Consider the following 17,994-nt stretch of genomic DNA (forward strand, 5'->3'; position numbering starts at 1 on the left):
AAACACATTGTAAAACAGATGCACAAAGACAGACTGGAGCAGCCTGGCCCAGGGGAGCTGAACCTCCGGGTGCCCACGGCGAGCTACGGGACACAGAGGAGACGACGATGGGGAGATGAGCCAACGTAGCCAGAGGGACAATCATCAGAATGAAATGTTTAGAGACATTAGGCTCTCTAAAGCGAGGAAGGTGGGGAATAACCGATAGAGAGGTGTTAGAAGCAGATTCCGTCTGGTCTGATGGGTCACCGGTGTCCAGCTAAAAGACATTTTGCAGACAAGGAGGATAACCCGTGGCTCATCCCCAACCTACAAATGTGCATTGGTCTAGAGAAAGAGCAGCCCAGGGGAAACCGCACCGGACTCCGCCTGGGGATGCACGTGCCCCGTTAGTGGCTCTGCCACCGGCGCCCTGGCCAACGCGGGAATGTCGCTTGGGTGTCTCCTCCATTTGGGCACAACGGACTCAGGTGTCCTTGGAAGCATCAAGGAGCCAACATGCATTGGACATGTTACCTTTCCCAGCTCTCTGCCTCGGCTTCCCCATCTGTAAAATGGCGGTGGTGACAGTGACGTCTTCCATAACCTTCTCAATCTGGGAACAGAAAAGCCACTAGGACACGTGCCATCTACACGTGAGCTCTGCAGAGAGCCAGCAATGCTGGGATGGGTCTGCCCTTGCGTTGGCTGATCCTTTTCTGCAGCAGAGCCCAGTGCTGCAGTTTTAAGGAAGAAAAGGTAAAACCGTGGCATCCTGGTGGAGCTCCACCAAGGACCAGCTCCTCATGGTGAGAGGGAAAGACTCCATGTCCTCCGGGAACGTACCGGGGCTGGACCTCCTACCCCCAGCTTGCCTGCCAACTGCTGTGGCACCACGCTGTGAGACTCCAAGTTCACTTTCAAAAAAAAGTTGGCATCTCTGCATATTTGCAAGGTCAAGGCACAGAAAGCCTTCTATAAGCCTAAACCCTTGTTTTCAAGGGCCTATTCTTTTACAAACTGATTATGAAAGCAGGCTACATATTCTTAACAAGCCCCTTTTCACTACGGCTTTCAATTCCCTCCAGTGTATAATGTGCATGTGTATTCTTGCATGGCAGGCCCTTACATACTGTTTTGATTGTTATCGTCTTGCCATGAAAGGGCCGATTGTTTTGGGTTCCCAAGATTACATCATGGCTCCCACTCAGGCCGCCCGTCGAGGTGTTTGATCAGGGCTCGCAGGTGGGAAGGAGCTCTGCGGCGAGCGCAGGGCCCTGAGCATTTCCCCATACCTGCCCTACCTGTTAAACACAGCTGCCGGCACGCTCTGCACCGGCGTTACGGGAGGCTCTCACGCGAGGGGGAGCCGTGGGGGGGGAGAGGGGTGGCAGCAGTCCCCCACACCAGCCCCGACGCCCACCGGACCACGCTCCAGTCCCCAGGAAACAGCCTGACCCATCCGCGAGTGCACAGGGCTCCCGCTGACTCCACCGCTTTAGGTGCTCGGCATTTTAAAGGCCAAATCTGCCAAAGCAGGTGGGAGGATGTTACTCCCACAGATTTACCCCTTGATAATACAGTATCTTTCATCTCGAACACCCAAAACCATTAAAAAAAAAAAAAAAAGTGGATACAAACCTACCGTGCCTCCTCCTCTAGAGTGCAGCCACCAGCTCCATTACCCACGGGGACACAGAAATGCACAGAGCAATGTGGGAACCTACCCCACACAGGGCATGCAGCGTGTGGCCCCATCCCGGGCAGGGCACGCAGCGTGTGCTGCCCATCGCATGACGCCTTGAGCCTGAAAGCCCTCAGGTCTCTTCCCTACTGGCAAAGAAACAACCAGGCTGGTAGCCACTGCACGATTTCCCAGTTAGGCAGACATACAGACAGACTGGAAATTATATCTGAATGAAATCCGAAAAAAAATAGGCACCCTGTTTTCATTTGGAAGTCGACAGCAGAGCCTCCACCCAAACCATGCCACAAGCAAGGTGCTTTCCAAACGGCACCAAAGACAGCCAGTAGATCTGAAAGGAAGCAAAGGGAAGAGGAGAAGCAGCAGGAAATAATTTGGGGCACAAACCAGCAGAAAAGCTGCAGAGATCAGGAGGCAGGAATGGGCTGGACCGTCGCATGGACACCCATCTTCAAGGAGAACCGCAAAAGCACAAGACAAAAGGGGCACGGTTTTGAGCGGCTACGCAGCCTGCGCACAAGCCACTCCGCCAGCCTGCTCCCAGGAATGGAGAAGCTCGTGGGAGGTCTCTGCTAGAGCTGTGCGTGGTAGGCACATCCCAATGGAAGCAACGCCTGCTCCCCTGCTGCTCGGCCCTTTTCGGTGCTGCTCCTCGGTAGCCACTTCCATACCTCTTCCTACCCCTTCCCTCCCTCTTCCCATTCAATCGCTGGGCTCTTAAGCAGTATGCCGCCTGGTCTGTGTCACATCTGCTTGCCTGGCCCTCTGCCAGCCTTAAATATACACCGCTCTGGATTCGCACGCAGTAAACATTTACAATTTTAGGAAATTTTACCCTTAATTTATCCCAAAGGCGCGTAAGCTAAGTTCAAAGTCGTAAAACCTGCTCTCCCCTCTGACTGCAGCAGCCGGGAGGTGAACTTTAGCTGAAGAGTAAGAAATTCTCCAGCTTTCCCGACACAAATCCCCATCGGTGCCAGGCCAGCCCGGGACGGGGCTGCCACCCGCCTCCCCTCTCTGGCAAACCTCGGCTCAGGCAGGGCTTGGGTGGGCAGGATGGGGAAGCCCCCGCGCCGCCCAGCCGGCCGCATCCTGCGCACCAAGGGGATGAGGATGGGGCTGGGTCTGTGCACGAAGCATCCAAACACATTCATGTGCCTGAGCTGGTTCCATCTTCAGGTTACATCACTGAGCTAAAACACGCAGGACTTCTTTTTTCTTTCCTTTCCCCCAACCTGCTGCATGCTGGTGTGCTCTGCGTCCTGCCCGCGGCACACGTGTCTTTGCTAGACTCGCACAAGCACTCAGGCTCTTTCCTACCTCCCCTCCCGAATCCCACTTCAACCGACAGCAAACACAAAGTCCAGTTCCCCTTGCATCTTGTGGATCCTCCTGCGCTCTCCCCCGGGAGGACTGACCCTCCAAACCCTTCCTGCATGAACAAGCAAGTCATTATCGTTACAGTTTAATTGGCCGAGGAAACTGGAGACTGGCACACGAAGGTGGGCAAGACCTCGGATGCAGTTGGCCAAGGGTGCAAGAACATCCCACGAGATACATGGTGCAAGAGAGGGTCATCACTCTGGGTACCAGGTGCTGCCAGCCCGGGCTCGGGTGCCCCGCGGGGCTGGGGCATCTCCTCCCCATCCCAGCGAAGCCAGGGGGGGCTCAGCCAACAGGACATGAGTCCAGACACCCCCTCCAGCTGTGTCCAGACACGAGCGGCTGCCGGCAAGAGCAAGGCCAAAACCTCGACGTCGTCCGGGGTGGGTGATAAGTGATAGAAACTGCGGCTGTGCGTGGCTGGCTGGCGGTCATTGTTCTGTTACGGCAGGCACGTATCTACCGCCGGATCACACGGAGGGGTCCCATTGTCTGGGGGCTATTTATTTCTCTGGGGTTTTAAAATCTTTATTCTTATCTGCCCGATTATTTATGTAACTGATTTATGAGTCAAACTCACGCACAGGGTAAAAGTTCACCTCTCCCCCGATCTGGGAAGCACAAAGACACATTTCATGAGCTCTGCGCGTTCCTGCTCCCTTCTCTCTTTCGCCATGTTTTGACCTCGGCTGCGCAGCAGAAAAGGCTCGGGGAGCCTCGGCGCTTTCTCCTGCTCCCAGATAAGAGCGTGAACGTGTCCTGCGAGCGCAGGATCCGGCCAGCATTGGCCAAGCCTCGGCTGGCTCCGGCTCTCCAAGGCTGGTATCTGCAAAATGAGCAGAAGATGTGACCGAGCCCTGGACTCGCTCCCTGCAAAACCACCTTTGCAGGAGGCACAAGCCGGGAGCAATTGCCCTTGTCCCGCCGCTTGCTCTCGCAGTGCGTAATGAAAAGCAGAATCCATCGCACAAATTCCCATTTGCACAGTTACGGTCTAAAAAGTTAACAGATACTTGTAAATAGACGAAAACACCACTTCCCGTTCCCAGCATCACTTCCCCATCGCATTTACTGGGGTTAAATTCGTGCCCAAGGAAAGGGACCAGCACAAGACCCAACTATTCCCGGGTCTGACACCACTGACATCACCCACGCGCAAATCGGCTCCCGGCAGCCGGCAGCTGGTCCCCAGCTCTGCCCAGCCAGGTGGGGAGGTGGGGACCCGGCCCGAGGCGGGACGATGCTCTGGCTGCAGACGGGTGGGTGAGCCCCGGGAGAGGCTCAGCCCCTGCGACAGGCACCCGCCTCTGCCCATGCAGCGAGGAGCTGGAAAGGTGGCACCTGCCTCTGCCTCAGTTTCCCCAGTCATAAGATAACGATATGAAGGCAGCATTAAAAAGCAGCGCGCAGAGCTGCAGGACGTCTGTCATTGCTGTTATTCACGGCATCTTTCCTTTTTCAGAAGCGTATTTGGAGAAAAGCTCTGCATCGTTAGGGGCCACCCCGAGCCCTGCAGACACCCAGCTCCGAGGCACCCCGTAAATCCCACCAAACTGTTACAAGCAGAATGGCAACGACCATAAAAACAAGGGTCTGCGGGGATGGCGAGAGCTCGCACCTTGTCAGAGCCGGCTCCCGAAGGTGATGGCTTGGACAGAAATGTCTCCATTTTTGAGCAGAAACCAAGATCACCCTTCCCCGGCAGCCACAGGCGGCACCTTCCAGTCCAGCCATCACCAGGAGGTTTTGGTTAAGACCCTACAAGTCAAAAGCACCTATTTTTGAACACCGTAAGACAACCCTCATGTGAGACCTCGTTAATTCTATTTTAAACAGCGTCGGGCTGCAGAAAATTTAAATTTTTACATATTCATATAGGCACGTCCATAAATAAAGTGCGATTTAACGATGTGGCTGCATTGATCTCAGGTAGGGCTAGAGCTGGAGGGAGATACAGAACCTTATAAAGGTTATTAAAGTATTTTTTAAAAAATTAAACACACACAGAAGCTGGGTGGTCTAAAAGCAGGGCTGGGATTATGGCCTACCTATAAAAATTCCCAATAATACCTGCCAATTAATGTTTATAGCTTCGTGCAAAAACGCCAACCCTCTCCCCTTTTTATGAATCTTCAAATCATAAGCACGTTTCACAAAGAAAATTATTTTACATGCCATGGAAATCTCCGTGCAAATAACACACCGGGGCAGGGGAATGGTTTAGGGGGGTATTTTTTTAGGGCTTTTTTGCCTTGTCCTCCAGAGCCAGGCAGCCACCGGCACACACGGCCCCCATCGCTTACAGAAAACAAAAGCCTCGAGCAAGGCAAGGGAAGAAGGATGAGTGTAGTTAATAAAGACACTATTCTTCTTCCCTGCTAGGGAGTGAAAAGAACCTGAAAGGACTCAAAGCCCAGCTATACGTACAGATAAATATACATACGTATTTCACTCATCCTCTCTCAGCCGCCTGCAGCAACATCGTGATGGAGCTCAGCATCCCGCTTATTCCCACCCCACCGTGGGCAGCTCAGCGGCCACACGAGCAGAGCTTGCTGCCGTGGCAGGGTTGCACAGAGGGGCTCACAAATTACTCCTGCGTGTCCATGTTTGCATCCTGATGGGGATCATTAGCTAAGAGCAAAATTAAAAGTACTAAAACGGTTCCTCCTCTTCCCTCTCCTGCAGCATTGCTGCTAAAACGTGCCGGGGGAGAGCGTGAAAGCGCCAGAGTGGCTCCTTTATGCAGCCCAAAAACCTGGAACTAAACAATTTACTAACAGCTGTAGCTATAAAAGGCCCTATTATCGCATCATGTACGGTAACAATGTCTTCATTCAAATTGCTTCCCCTCCTCGGAGGGTTTATTTTTAAACCGGGCTGCTAAAGAGAGGAACAGGCCACTGGAGCTGCAAAGACCAAACCTGGTGTTCAAAGTGAGCCTTGTTTGGCATTATCTTGATAAGATAAACACCGATAATGGCTTTTTCTTTCTCTGCTTTTTTTTCTTTGCCCTTTTTCTTTTATTTTAAGGTGAACAGGAACTGAATGGGTGCACTTTGCAGATCAAAGCTGGGGCAGGAGAGACCTTTGCAGTAAGGTCCCGGAGAACACGTGATTGCCAGGTTTTGGCTTTTGGGGCCAGGGAGGGAGTGGTGCCCGATGCTCCATCCTGCGGGAGCGGGGACCAGGTTCAAGGGCAGGCGCTCGCACAGCCTGGCCCCACCAGCCCCAGCTCACCTCCCGACTAACCCATCCTCTACAGTGCCCGCTGTGACTGCATCGCTATCCATCCTCTGGCCAGAGGACCACACACAGCCTGGACCACTCGGAGAGCTGGCCCCGGGACCCCTCCGTGATCCTCCCTGGCTCTGGGCAGCCTCCCCAGCTGCTCTCCTGCAAAACATCAGAGGATGGTGCAGACACCCAACATGGTTGCACTGAAAACCATGAGTGCCTCACCTCCAACACGGGTTGCAGGGTGAGCCGTGCTGCTGGGGAAGTATTACAACGCATTCAGCAGCTGCTGCTCATGGGTTCTTGCAAACACAGAGCTGAAGCTTTCTCCTCTTGCAAGGCCACCATGGGCTGCTTGGCCATTGCAGCACCCAGCTGTAGCTTGGCCAGAAACAATTCAGTTGGCCAACAGCACACCCGGGGAAATGGTTGGGCAGCTCCCCGCAAAGCCCTCTCCCAGGGAGGTGAGAAGCCAAAGAGCTTCACGTGGGAGCTGCTCCGGACATCCCCTGTCCTTCATGCTGTATCTGCAGACGCAGTGACCACCACAGAAAGAGAAGAAAGCAACTGTTACACGGACTTTCCACGGAGCCAGATGTTGTTTGGGAGGCCAGCTGCCTCTCATAAGTATTACAAATCAACCAAAAACCCTCCTCAGTCTAGACATTTGAATAAGGGAAAAGGAAGAAGTGAGAGAGAAGAGAAGGGGAGACTATTTATACAAATGGTGATGTAAACGCCAACAGCCAGTGAGGGATTTGCAGCCAGCAGCCCGGCTCCCAGCCAGGCTTTGGAGACCTCCCTGCTGACTTGGGAGGTCTTCTCCTCCTCCAGCCCAGGGCAATGAATAAAGGCTGCAGCACCCATCCAGCCCAAGGAGCTGGGGCCCAACGGAGGCTGGGCTGCCAGGGGCTTTCAGCCAGCCCATTTTGGATAAGGGACAGGCAAGGGAAGAAGAACGAGTGTTGCCACCAAACTTGCTGGCACCAACACAGCGAAGGAACCTCCGACATGCAGACGCAAGCCACAGAGCCCAAGGGATTCTGCTCAGCCTGGCTCCGCCACAGGCTGCACCACTTCAGGCAGGTTTTTCCTGCTGAGGCACTGACTTCCGAGTGCCTTGAATTCTGGTTTCTGAATTTCAGGAAAGCACAAAGTGCCTGTTTTCTCTAGCAGCCCTCTACCTTCTGTAGTTTGGCTGCTTTTGGAAGATGCTCCCTACCTCCCTCACCCATGGCGCGGCACCTCTATGGGACCCAGAAACCGGCGCGCAGCTCCGCTCTGCGATTCCCTCCTCGGCATCTCCACGTGCCCTCCAGCAGCATCCCCGGCCAAGAGCGACCTCTGACAGCCAGCTGCCTCAGAAAGAGCAGCCGCCCCTAAACACAGCCGTGCAATGCAAAACCACCCCCGGCCAGCCAAGCGCCTGTTTGCAAGACTCAAAGAGCAAAAAAAGCATCCTCCAAAAAGGGCGGCTGCCTGCTGCTCCCCGGCCCCAGAGCTGAGCCCTAACCCCGCGCCGGTGCACAGGGATGGGGGGTATGGACCCACTCCAACCACCACAGCCTGGCAGGAGGCAGGACCAGCATCGCGAGGCCAATGTAAACCACTCAAGACACGGTTTACTGCCAAGAACTACTGAGGAGCCACTCTCCCAGCTGGAGCCCTGCCTGACGGCAGCTGCAGATCCAAAATGGGTTCCCTTTGCCAGGGGGGCTCGGAACGGCTCCCCCCATATCTGCTCAACAGTGGGACACAAGCATCTTCCCACCGCCCATCCATCACCCGGGGGACCCGCGGCGCTGCAAGCAGGCGACGGTCCTTGCTGGGGTCCAGAGACCTGGTTTGCACTGGGGAAGTCTCCCCCAAAAATTTAAATTCACCCCGCACCCAGTCTCCAGCGACCCGGATTGCTGTGACCAAACCAAGCTACCACATTTTTTGAGGACGAGAAAAACGTTTGCACTCTGCTCCCAATCCCAGGATTGGAAAACAAGGTCTCTGTTCCCTGCCCGCATCTCTCCGCATCAGGGACTGAGCGGCAAAGTGCCGTAAGACCTCAGATTTAACTCCCCAGCATTGCACCAAAATGGGAAGCAGGTCCATCTGCAGGACGATAGACTATCCAGGCACTTCAGGAGAACAAATGTTTTCCTGGTGCGGAAAACATCTGGTAGCTTTGAAGGCGGCTCAATAAAAACACTGCAGGCCACACAGCTTTCCCACCGCATTTTTTTTTTTTGCCCGTCCCGCAGACCCAGCCACGCAAGATGATGGGAGCCAGCGGTAGCTCCAGAGCTGCTCCAGGAGAGGCTGGACACGCTGTTGTGTTTGGTGTCATGCTGATTTCATTATTCACGCAGATAATATTTTTTTCTTGGATACAGGATGAAGCCAAGACATCGTGGCCAGTCTGGCTTCTGTCTGTCGGTGGTGTAAGTTTTTTATCCAGGATAAGGAGAGGGAAGGGAGGCTACGCCGCTCCGCGGGCCACGGCCATCCTCCGTTTGGCCCTGCACCAGGGGCTGCTTTGTGAGATCTCACCTACACCACAAACCAAGCGCATCAAAGCAGTCCTGCAGCATCTGCTAAGGCTTCAAACAGGAACCGGGGAACTCCATCCAAGACGACAGATGCTGGGAAAGGCTTCTGGAGGGGGAAGCACAGGCAGAGGTGCTGCCTGATACTGCACAGCCCTGCAAACTTCTCTGGGAGGGGAAGCAGTTCGAGCCCTCCTCACCTTGCTTCCCAGGCACCCGCTTCCTTTTCCTAATGGCCAAGGAGAGCTGTAATGTCTGTTTACAATAAAACACTGTTTTCTGATGGGCAAAGAGAGAATCACAAGGCTTTGGCAGGAGGAGCGCACGTGCATTAGCTCTGCTGCTGCAGCAGGGCGAGCGCAGGGTGTCTGTCCCATCGCAGCCAAACCGTAGCCCCGGCTCTCCCGGCAAGTGATGGAGGAGACCGCTTTCCGAACATCCACGCGGCCTCATTTCATCCGGCACCGAGACCTGCTCTTCTGCCTAAACTGTGCATTTCTTCTCTTAAAGCCAATCTGCACCTTCGCACATGGGGGCTGGGACATCTGCATCTGAGGCTTCTGTTGGGAAGATGCCATCGCCACCGGCAGGAGCCTCCTCTCCTCTCCATCTCTTCAGCCGTCCCTGCTGAGATTCATTAGCCATGATGAGAAACGCAGCAGCTGAGGAGCCACAGTCCTGTTGTGTGGCTCACCAAACCCTTCCAGACCACTTTCTTCTCCAGAGCACTAACCGTGGTGAAAAGGCACCTTGGTACCATCTCCACCATTCTTAAAAGAAAAGCCCTCAAGAAACCTACCCAGATCATTAACTCTCACTTAGTAATAAACATCTGCCTTCAGGAGAGGCTAATTAAAAGGTGCTTAATAGCATCTTCCAACAGTTTTGTTTTGTAACCGGGCTTTGCGCTGCGCCCCAGGCAGGAGCAGCCTGGCTGCAGGAGCAGTATTTGTCTGGGATCCCAGGAAAACGTGGAAATCCCCATCCACCCCGACCTCCCCTACCATCAATAGGTGGGTTTTTTTCCATTTGGTGTTTCTGTGCACAGCCTTGATCTGATAAAGAGGTGGGATTGGACCCCACATTTTGATCCTACCCGAGCAACCTCTTTATTAGCTCCACTGTGGATCTATTCACAAGCAAGAGACGGAGATTGCATGTGTGTGAACGAGAGAAAAACCCAGCGTGTCTTCTGCTGTCTCTCAGACCACAATGATTTCCATTCATTCAAAGAAAACACAGTATAAAATTTTTGCCTGGTTTTAATCTCCGTACATTAATCAAGCCTATTTTTTTTTTTTTTTTCCAGCCTGAGAGACACAGCGTGGGAGGCACAGGCTGTCCCATGAAATAATATTTTCCAAGCCATAGTCAAAGTCTGCTTGTCAACCCGAAGCCTCTTTTCTGTCTATTTTACCAAAGCTGGACAGGAAACAATCTGTGGGCACAACAGATCAAAACAAGGCCAGCATTCCCAGCAAAAGGGCCGATGAATGGGAACCATTGTGCTGCGGTGGAGGAAACATCACCATCATCATCGGGGGGGGGGGGGGGGGAATATATATATCTGTTTACATCACTTCCACACTCACACCCGCTCTCCAGCTGCCCTAAATAGGAGCTTTCATTCAGGAGATAGCCGGGGCAGGTGGGCTGCTGGTGGGAGCTCCGGCACCGTGATGCGATGGTCCGTCGGCACCAAAAGCACTTTGCAAGTTGAGCTGTGCTGGGGAAAGGCAAGCTCAAGTTAAACATTATACCCACAAAAGGTGCACTTCTCCCCTTCCTTGCATCCGCGGCGAGCAGGGCTCAGACCCTGGGCAAAATATTACCTGCAGCTTGCAGAAGAGGATGCAACAAACTCTTCAGTGGGATTTGGTTGCCCCAGTGCTGCTGAAAGGGAGAAGAAATCCGTCCCTGCCCCGAGGAGCTTGGGGTTTAAGCGAGAAGAGCTTGCCAGGTACAGGCCCACCTCGCCCAGGAGGGTCCCTGCCCTGGCAGTGCTGTGCCCAAGAAAAGAGGGTGCTGGAGGGGTGACACCCGCAGCGGGGCAGACGCCTCTGCTACCTGCCCGAGTGCCGAGGGGTTCCCCTGCCGCCGGCTCACCCTCTCGACTGCTACAGCTGCTAAAGGGGAACCATGTGAACCCCGAGAATCACTCCCCAGCCACGCAGGGAAAGCTGCCATCATCACCGTGAACAGAGCCCCCACAACTCCCTCTGCTTTAAAACAGAGGCAGCAACCGACACCCCGCGGCCCCCCACCCCTAAATGTACTCGGCTTCATCCTAAGGCAGAGGTTTGCCAAAAATTTGCCTGCACCATTTTTAATCTCTCTGAATTATTTGCATCCGCGGTATACTGTGAGGACCCAGTGCCCAGACCACCCATGGCTTAACAAAACATTTCACTTTATTTTTCAAACTTTTAGTCCTTTATATATATCATCTGCTCAAAGTAATTTACGGCATTTAACTCGATATTGGTTTCACTTATTTGAACATTCTCTCACATCTGCAAGAGCAGACCTCTGCTAGGCATTTTGCCAGCGAAAAAGCCACATTTGGGAGTCCCGTTAGCTCCAGGGCTTGCCCTACAGCGGTGCGAGACCATGCACCAGCCCCAAATCTGCCGAGAACAGGCTGATAGGAACATGGATGTTACCACCTAGTGTCAGACGGGAGAGGAGCAGCAACCAGCGATGGGGACGGCTCGGCGGCGGCTCTTGCGCCGCAGAAACTGCTGGTGTCGGACTGCGAGCCCAGAGCCTGCAGGTCATCCCAGACACCTCTGCTTTTTCTTGGCCATCAGCAGGGACATGAGCTTTCTACCCCTGTAACAGGGGTGGATTTAAAAATAAAAATGCACGATACGCTTTTGGGGAGGATGAGTGCAGAAAAAGCCCATCTGTGTTTTATTCTGTCTTTTCAGTTCGATATTTCTTTCGCTGTCTTTTCAGCAGATACTTCTTGCCTGCAACCAGCCAACTTATTCACTGTAACAGTCAGGTCCACACTGTCCTATTTCATCGCCTATTTTTGACAGAAGTAGTAGAGAAGCAGCTCTGCCCCGTCCATGTCGGGAGCACGGGGAAGGCGCCCGGAGCAGCCAGCACAGAGACAAGCCAGCAACAAAAATGCAGAATATAACAGATACGTGGGGATGGGGCACCGGGCTCGGCTGTTCAGACCATCGCACAGGGAGGTATTTAGTGAAACAAGCACAGCAAACGTACGCCAAAGGAGATGAATGCTTTTTCAGACACGGCAGAAGTCACCCGTCATCTCAGCACAGTTAGCCCGGTGCCGTGGGAATCCCACGGCAAAGCCGAAAGGCTGCGGGCACACCCATGTGGGCAGGAGCTCCGGCCCCAGGCTGGGGACAGCTCACAGCACTGGCTGAAATTAAAATTAAACGATCCCTCTGCCAAACTTAGACCTCACCGATAACCCAGGACCTGAAAACGCTGTTACAGTTGAAGTTATCTTTTTTTAATATTTTATTTTCTGACACATACTGTCCCTTGTGACCGGACTTAGCCTCGTGCCTGACAAAGGCTGCTTTCTTAGAGTTAATGCTGCAGCACACCATGGCCCCGCAGGCCCGGCGGATGGAGACATGCGGAGCATGGCCAGCAGCAGGGACCTGCCCCGGCCCCTCTCTTCCTACACCCGGCCCCAGGGAAGCCACTGATAAAGCACACACCAGCGTTGGACAGCCCTGCCTGCACCCCTGCCTGCAACCCGGCCCGCTCTGCATCCCCAGAGCGGCCGAGGGACGTGCAAATTCAGCCCGACTTGATCTCAGCAGCTCCAGCCCCATCTGGTTCCTGTTAAATCAGCCACACAAGGTGGAGCGGGTTTCCTACCCCCGCGTTATAGTGTGCAAGGAGGGGGAGGTAAAACAGCTTTTTTAAGGCATGGCTGCCCTTCTCTTTACCTTCCTGCCTGGAAGGCAGCCAGGAGCAGCTCATGCCTCCTTGCTCACATCTGGAGGGGATCTTCCCCTCCCGGGGCTCGCTGCACGCCCCATGCCAGGCACTGCTCCTCTGCACGGGCATCGCTCCTCTGCCCCAGGCACGCACTCGCTCTGGGTCTCGCTCCTCTTCTGTCACACGGCAGCAGCTTTGTCCTGAGCTGCTATTTCCAGCCCGTGGGACCTTCTGATGTTTTCATACATGGGAGAAACTGGGCAGGCGAACCACGGTCCCGCAGCAGGGAGGGAGGGACGCTCCGCAGCAGCCTGCTCCTGCCCGAGGACGAGCAGCGGCTCCAGCCCACCATGAAACGTCATGCCCTGAAAGCAGATGTGAGCTCATCCTAAGCCCTGTCTAAACTGCCTTAAAACCCACATTACCCTTCCAAGAAAGGCTCAGGTGTGCTGCCCCACTAACCTTGGCCCAGCCGAAGGACCACTGGTACCCACCTGCGCATGAAAGTAAAGATCCAGCTCCACCGCTGAGACCCCACCTTCCTCGGGCACAGGACTGCGTTTCACTGGCATCCCCTGACAGGCCAAATAAAGGGGGTTCCCCCCACACCGCAAGCCATAAATGAAACAACTCGCAAGGCGAGGGGCTGTAATCCAAGGGCGAGCCCTGGCACTGGCGGAGAGGAGCCGCGGAGGAGCGAGATCGCAGGAACGGAGCCTGCACACCCGGTGGCAGCAAAGAAACGCGGACGAGTGCGGGCAGGGCCCTGGCAGGCAGCACCGAGATGCTCCCAGGAGATGGGGTGGATGGAGGAGCCCAGAGGGCCAGATCCTGCAAGCACAGAGATAAGGGGCAGGACCCTACCGGAGCCCAGAGAATCAAACCAGGGAATGGCAGAGGTGATGCCAGCACATGCAAAGCATCGGGTGTTTTAAAAGGTGAGAATCCAACCCTGCTTCCTAATCATCTTTTTTTTTTTTTTTTTTTTAGTTTTTAACCAAACCCCAAAGTGTCCCCCTGACTTGGACCATCAGCTGCAGGTCTGCGTCTGCAGTGCTCTGCTTACGCTGCCCATGCCGGTGCTTACCAGCCACTGCGGCTCCCAACCAGCCCCATCTCTAGCACACCCGGCCCCACTTGTGCTTTAAAACCCAAAAATGGTCCCTCGCCATGCTCAGCTGGGGCTGAGCTCTGCACCGGCACAGCCCCAAGCGCACGGCCAGGGCGGGAGCCCCACAGCACCCCTCCTGCCGCGGGCAGGCAGGCAGCGGGCAGCACCGAGAAGCTTTCCAATTGCCAACGCAGGGGAAAGTCCTCAGCCTACGAAAAGCCTCGCGGGATCCCTGCAAGGTATCGGGAACAAGGTGTTAACCTTCATCCAAACAAAGGTGGGGAGCATTGTTGCACTACGTGAAAAAAGCAAAGCACTTGGGACCATGACAGACGGCCGAGACGAGCAGGGACCCTGTTGCAACACCCACCCTTGAGCTGCTCCAGCGCACAGGGGTTCACCCGGAGAGCTTGCTCGACAGCAAACCAGGCCAGAGCAGCACCTGGCTGCTTGCAACGCCCAGACGTCACTGCTGCGGCACCGCTGCGGTTCGCAGAGCGGCTGGTGCTCTCCTTCCTAATTGTCTCTCTGCAAACACACTGCTTATTTGCAAAGCCCGTGGATCTGAAAACAGTCCTTCAGGATACAGCACGGCCATGTTTCACCAGGGCCCTACAGCGAGCTGGAATGAATTCAGGCTCCTGCCGAGATTTCACCCCTCTGGGAGGATTGCAATCAGGCAACGCTTCCCCAGGCAAGCCAGCATTTATTCATCGAGCATAAGGCAGTGAGGAAGGTCCTCTGGTTAGCGTGGGCAAGTCACAGCCAACCCTGGAAACATCTACCAGCCACTGCAAGCATCCCCAAGTGTCTGCATCTTCAGCTCGGGCTCTGAGCGTGTTGGAGCTTTCATAAATACTTTTGAAGGAACAAGCCTTCCTGAGAGGCAGTTCATCCCAGCTCCAGCTCAGCCTGGTGCTAATACTGTTAGTCACACCCAGGGGGAAGCAGCAGCAGAATGGAGGAGGTAAACTGAGTCACGCAGCTGTTTCATTAAAATGCTATTTCAAAATAATGGACATGAGGGGGATCACGACTGTCGTGTCCCCTAAGAGCTGAGGTTGGCCAAGGAGCAATTTCCCCTTTGGATGTGTCAAAATATATAGCTCTATTTCTCACATTAGCTCACATCAAGTATAATTCCACTGCTGTTTTTTAAGCCTACATGACACAAATTAGCCACCTAAACTTTTACTCATGGATATTTCCAAATGGCTTCACGGCACAGCAGCTACACCGAGCGATTTTTGGGCTGCCCGCAAATGACAGTGACAGACAGATTGATGGCGATGAAGTTATTTTGTCTCCTTTCGCAGCTGACTAAATTTGCATTGGTATTTTCATGGTACACACTCCACCTTTCATCTAACATGATTAATGCTGTTGTAAATATAGAGAAAGAACCAGCTGCTTCTGGCTTCTTAGCTTCTGCTGAGCAGCTGATGAAAAGAAGTCCTTTTGTTCAAGCACCTCTAGAGCCTCTGCAGACTTTATGAAGAGCCTTTTATTTCAAAAGGTTAGAGAAACGCAGTGTCTAGCGCCGGTGTATCCTGCTTTTCTCACCACAAATCTGGATGGTATCTGCTGCGATCGAAGCGCCTGGGGCAGCGCACCTGGTGCCAGCCCGTGCTGTCAGGATGGGTCCCCCACTAGCCAGGGATGTGACAGGGCATCAGGTACAGAAGGTTTTGCTCGTGTCTTTGCAGGGTCCTTATGAGCACAGCTTGTGCCCAGCCAGAGAAGGGGCCGGACAACCTGGAGGGCTCCAAAACCAGCCCTAAGGCCCCGCAGATCCTCTGGCAGGAACAAGACGGCTGAGACATACTGGGACTTGCACCCACGAGCCGTAAGGGCCGGGCAGGTTATTCGCAGACTGAACACACTGCGTGTCCCCAAACCACATAAATTACAGCATGGGTCCGGTAAACAAAGGGCAAAGAGAACATGGTGTGCCACGAGCCTCAGGTGTAAAATTCAAACAAAAAAAGAAAAGCATTTGGTAACGGCACATCGAGGAGCCTCAGCAGGAAGGTGCCATTTGCGAGCCAGCCGCCAAGAGGTGCCAACAGCTCTTTCAGAGCCGAGGCAGCTCCTCCAGCTCCTGCTTCGCACCGCACTTCTTCCTTTCTCCCATTTCTTTAGCAACGCCCCCAACTCAGCCCGGTTTCAGCTCTGCCAGGTGAGGCTGGGTGTGGGGAAGCAGCAGGGCTCTCCCTACCGTCACCCACCCTGTACGCCCAGGTTTTGCTCCCGCTTGGTATAAAAATGCACCCAAAGCCTAACCCCCCCACCACCAGGCAGTTTAGAGGAGCTGAATTAACCCCCCATGTTCACACCAGTCCTGGAGAGAAGCATAAAAGGTTTTGCCTGGTAGCACGGGGGCAACGCTGGTGCTGCCAAAAACAGAGCCGGGCGAGAGCGGCTGCTGGCGAGGCTGAAGCAGGTGAGCAGGGATGCCGGGAGCAGGTGAGCAGGGATGCCGGGAGGATTGAGAGTCTTTATTGCCACCAGTGACAGAGACTAGTGGCCCTGCTTGGCAGGAATGGAAAACAAAGCCGCAGCATGCTTTCCAACAGCTCTGGCAGCTGCTCCTACCCGTTGGGGATGCTGCTTTTGTGGAAAATCTCAGCATTTCTGTCACGTCTGACAAGCACAACCACTAGGAAAATGCAACAGCACTAGGAATTTCTTCTGCTCCCTCTGCCCACACTTGTGCTTCCAGACAAGCAACACATCTCCAGCCACCCTGGCATGGGAGCAATGTGGGACAGACAGACAACCTCCAAGAGGCAAAGGCATGCACAAAACCTGATGCAGGCAGAGCAGAAGTGGCGTTGTGGCTTACCTGGCGCTTTGGAAGGTCGCAGACGCAGATTTTCCAATAGCCCCGAATCCAACTCCCACTGCCAGACCCTCTGAAACAGGAAGGAAAAAACCCAGTAAGGTCAAACCCTGCAACAGTCCTGAGACCATCCCTCCTCCTGCGCTCCAACAGAGCGAAGACTGGCACGAGCAGGAAAGCAGGACACCGGGCCAGGTCGCTACCCTTCTCGTTTTAACCTAAGTGCATTTAATCTAAGCTCAATGCAAGAGCCTGCCACACTGCCCGGGGTACTTCTCCATCATGAACCCAAAACAACAGTTTCTTGGGAAGCCAACACAGAGAGGAGATTTCTGTATTTATGAGCGCACCGGAGGGGAAAAGATCACAATCCCCACCAGCTGAAATGCTATTTCAATAAGGAGCACAGCAGCGCAAAACACCAAAGTCTGTTCAAAAAGGTTCAGGCTCAGCAAACCTCTTTGCAGAGAGGCATCTCTGCAAGGTGCAGACGAATTGGTGCCACGGGGGACTGCGGAAGAACCAAACGCCAACTTCTCCCAAGAAGTCCCCGGGAGCTGCGCTAAGCCAGGACCAGGCTCCCAGCAACCACCTCCACGGTTTCTGGTTTCCCCATGCCCAAATACCAGCACAATGGCTGTACAGACACTCTCCGAAGCAGAAGGAAACCCAAACTCCACGAGAAAATTCCCACCTTGCAGATTATTTTAGATTACAGTTCATCCCATAGTTTTAGATTAGTTATTCCCATAAACCCCAAAGAAAACCAGCCGAGGAGCCTCCCCAGGAGGGCAGCGGGTGCGGGAGACCGGCGATCCGCCACTGCCTCCTCCGTGCAGCTCCTCGTGGATAACTGCTCCATCCTTCCCCGTTCCCCTCCTGCCTTTTCTCAAACTTTTCTTACCCTCCCACCACCGGCACAGCTCCCTCGTCCCTCCCAGAAAAAAAAATTAAAAAAAAAAATCTTATTTGCAGAAAGCATCAAACCACTGCTACTTTTTTCCCTTTGTTCAAAATCCTCATTTTTGTTTTTGCAGCCTCTCTGGTATCGCTCCCCTCCGAGCAAGGCGGGGTTGGGGCCCGACATTCAAAGAACAAAAGCAAACCTGTTTGTGTAGCTGGATGGGTTTTACAGCCTTCAAAGGAGGCAATTACCTGCTCCAGCCGCTGGCAGCCCTGCGAGGGGACAGTGGGGACTGTTCAGATGAGCATTCAAACAGGCTGAAAATGTCACTGAGGGTGTTTACCTGCGTACTGGAGGATAAGG

At 54.0% G+C, this 17,994-nt stretch overlaps 1 protein-coding gene across 2 annotated transcripts in view; it reads right to left on the reverse strand.

The window, feature by feature from the left end:
• SLC39A11 (solute carrier family 39 member 11) overlaps positions 1 to 17,994 on the reverse strand; it is a 97,271-nt gene that overhangs the window by 6,711 nt on the left and 72,566 nt on the right. For both annotated transcript variants that reach the window (XM_076353785.1, XM_076353784.1), the window contains exon 7: positions 16,731 to 16,800. In XM_076353785.1, the coding sequence (XP_076209900.1) occupies positions 16,731 to 16,800 (70 nt within the window). The remainder of the gene's footprint in view (positions 1 to 16,730; positions 16,801 to 17,994) is intronic.

Source organism: Aptenodytes patagonicus, chromosome 16 (genome assembly GCF_965638725.1).
Source record: "Aptenodytes patagonicus chromosome 16, bAptPat1.pri.cur, whole genome shotgun sequence".
In the NCBI taxonomy this organism is placed as follows: Eukaryota; Metazoa; Chordata; class Aves; order Sphenisciformes; family Spheniscidae; genus Aptenodytes; species Aptenodytes patagonicus.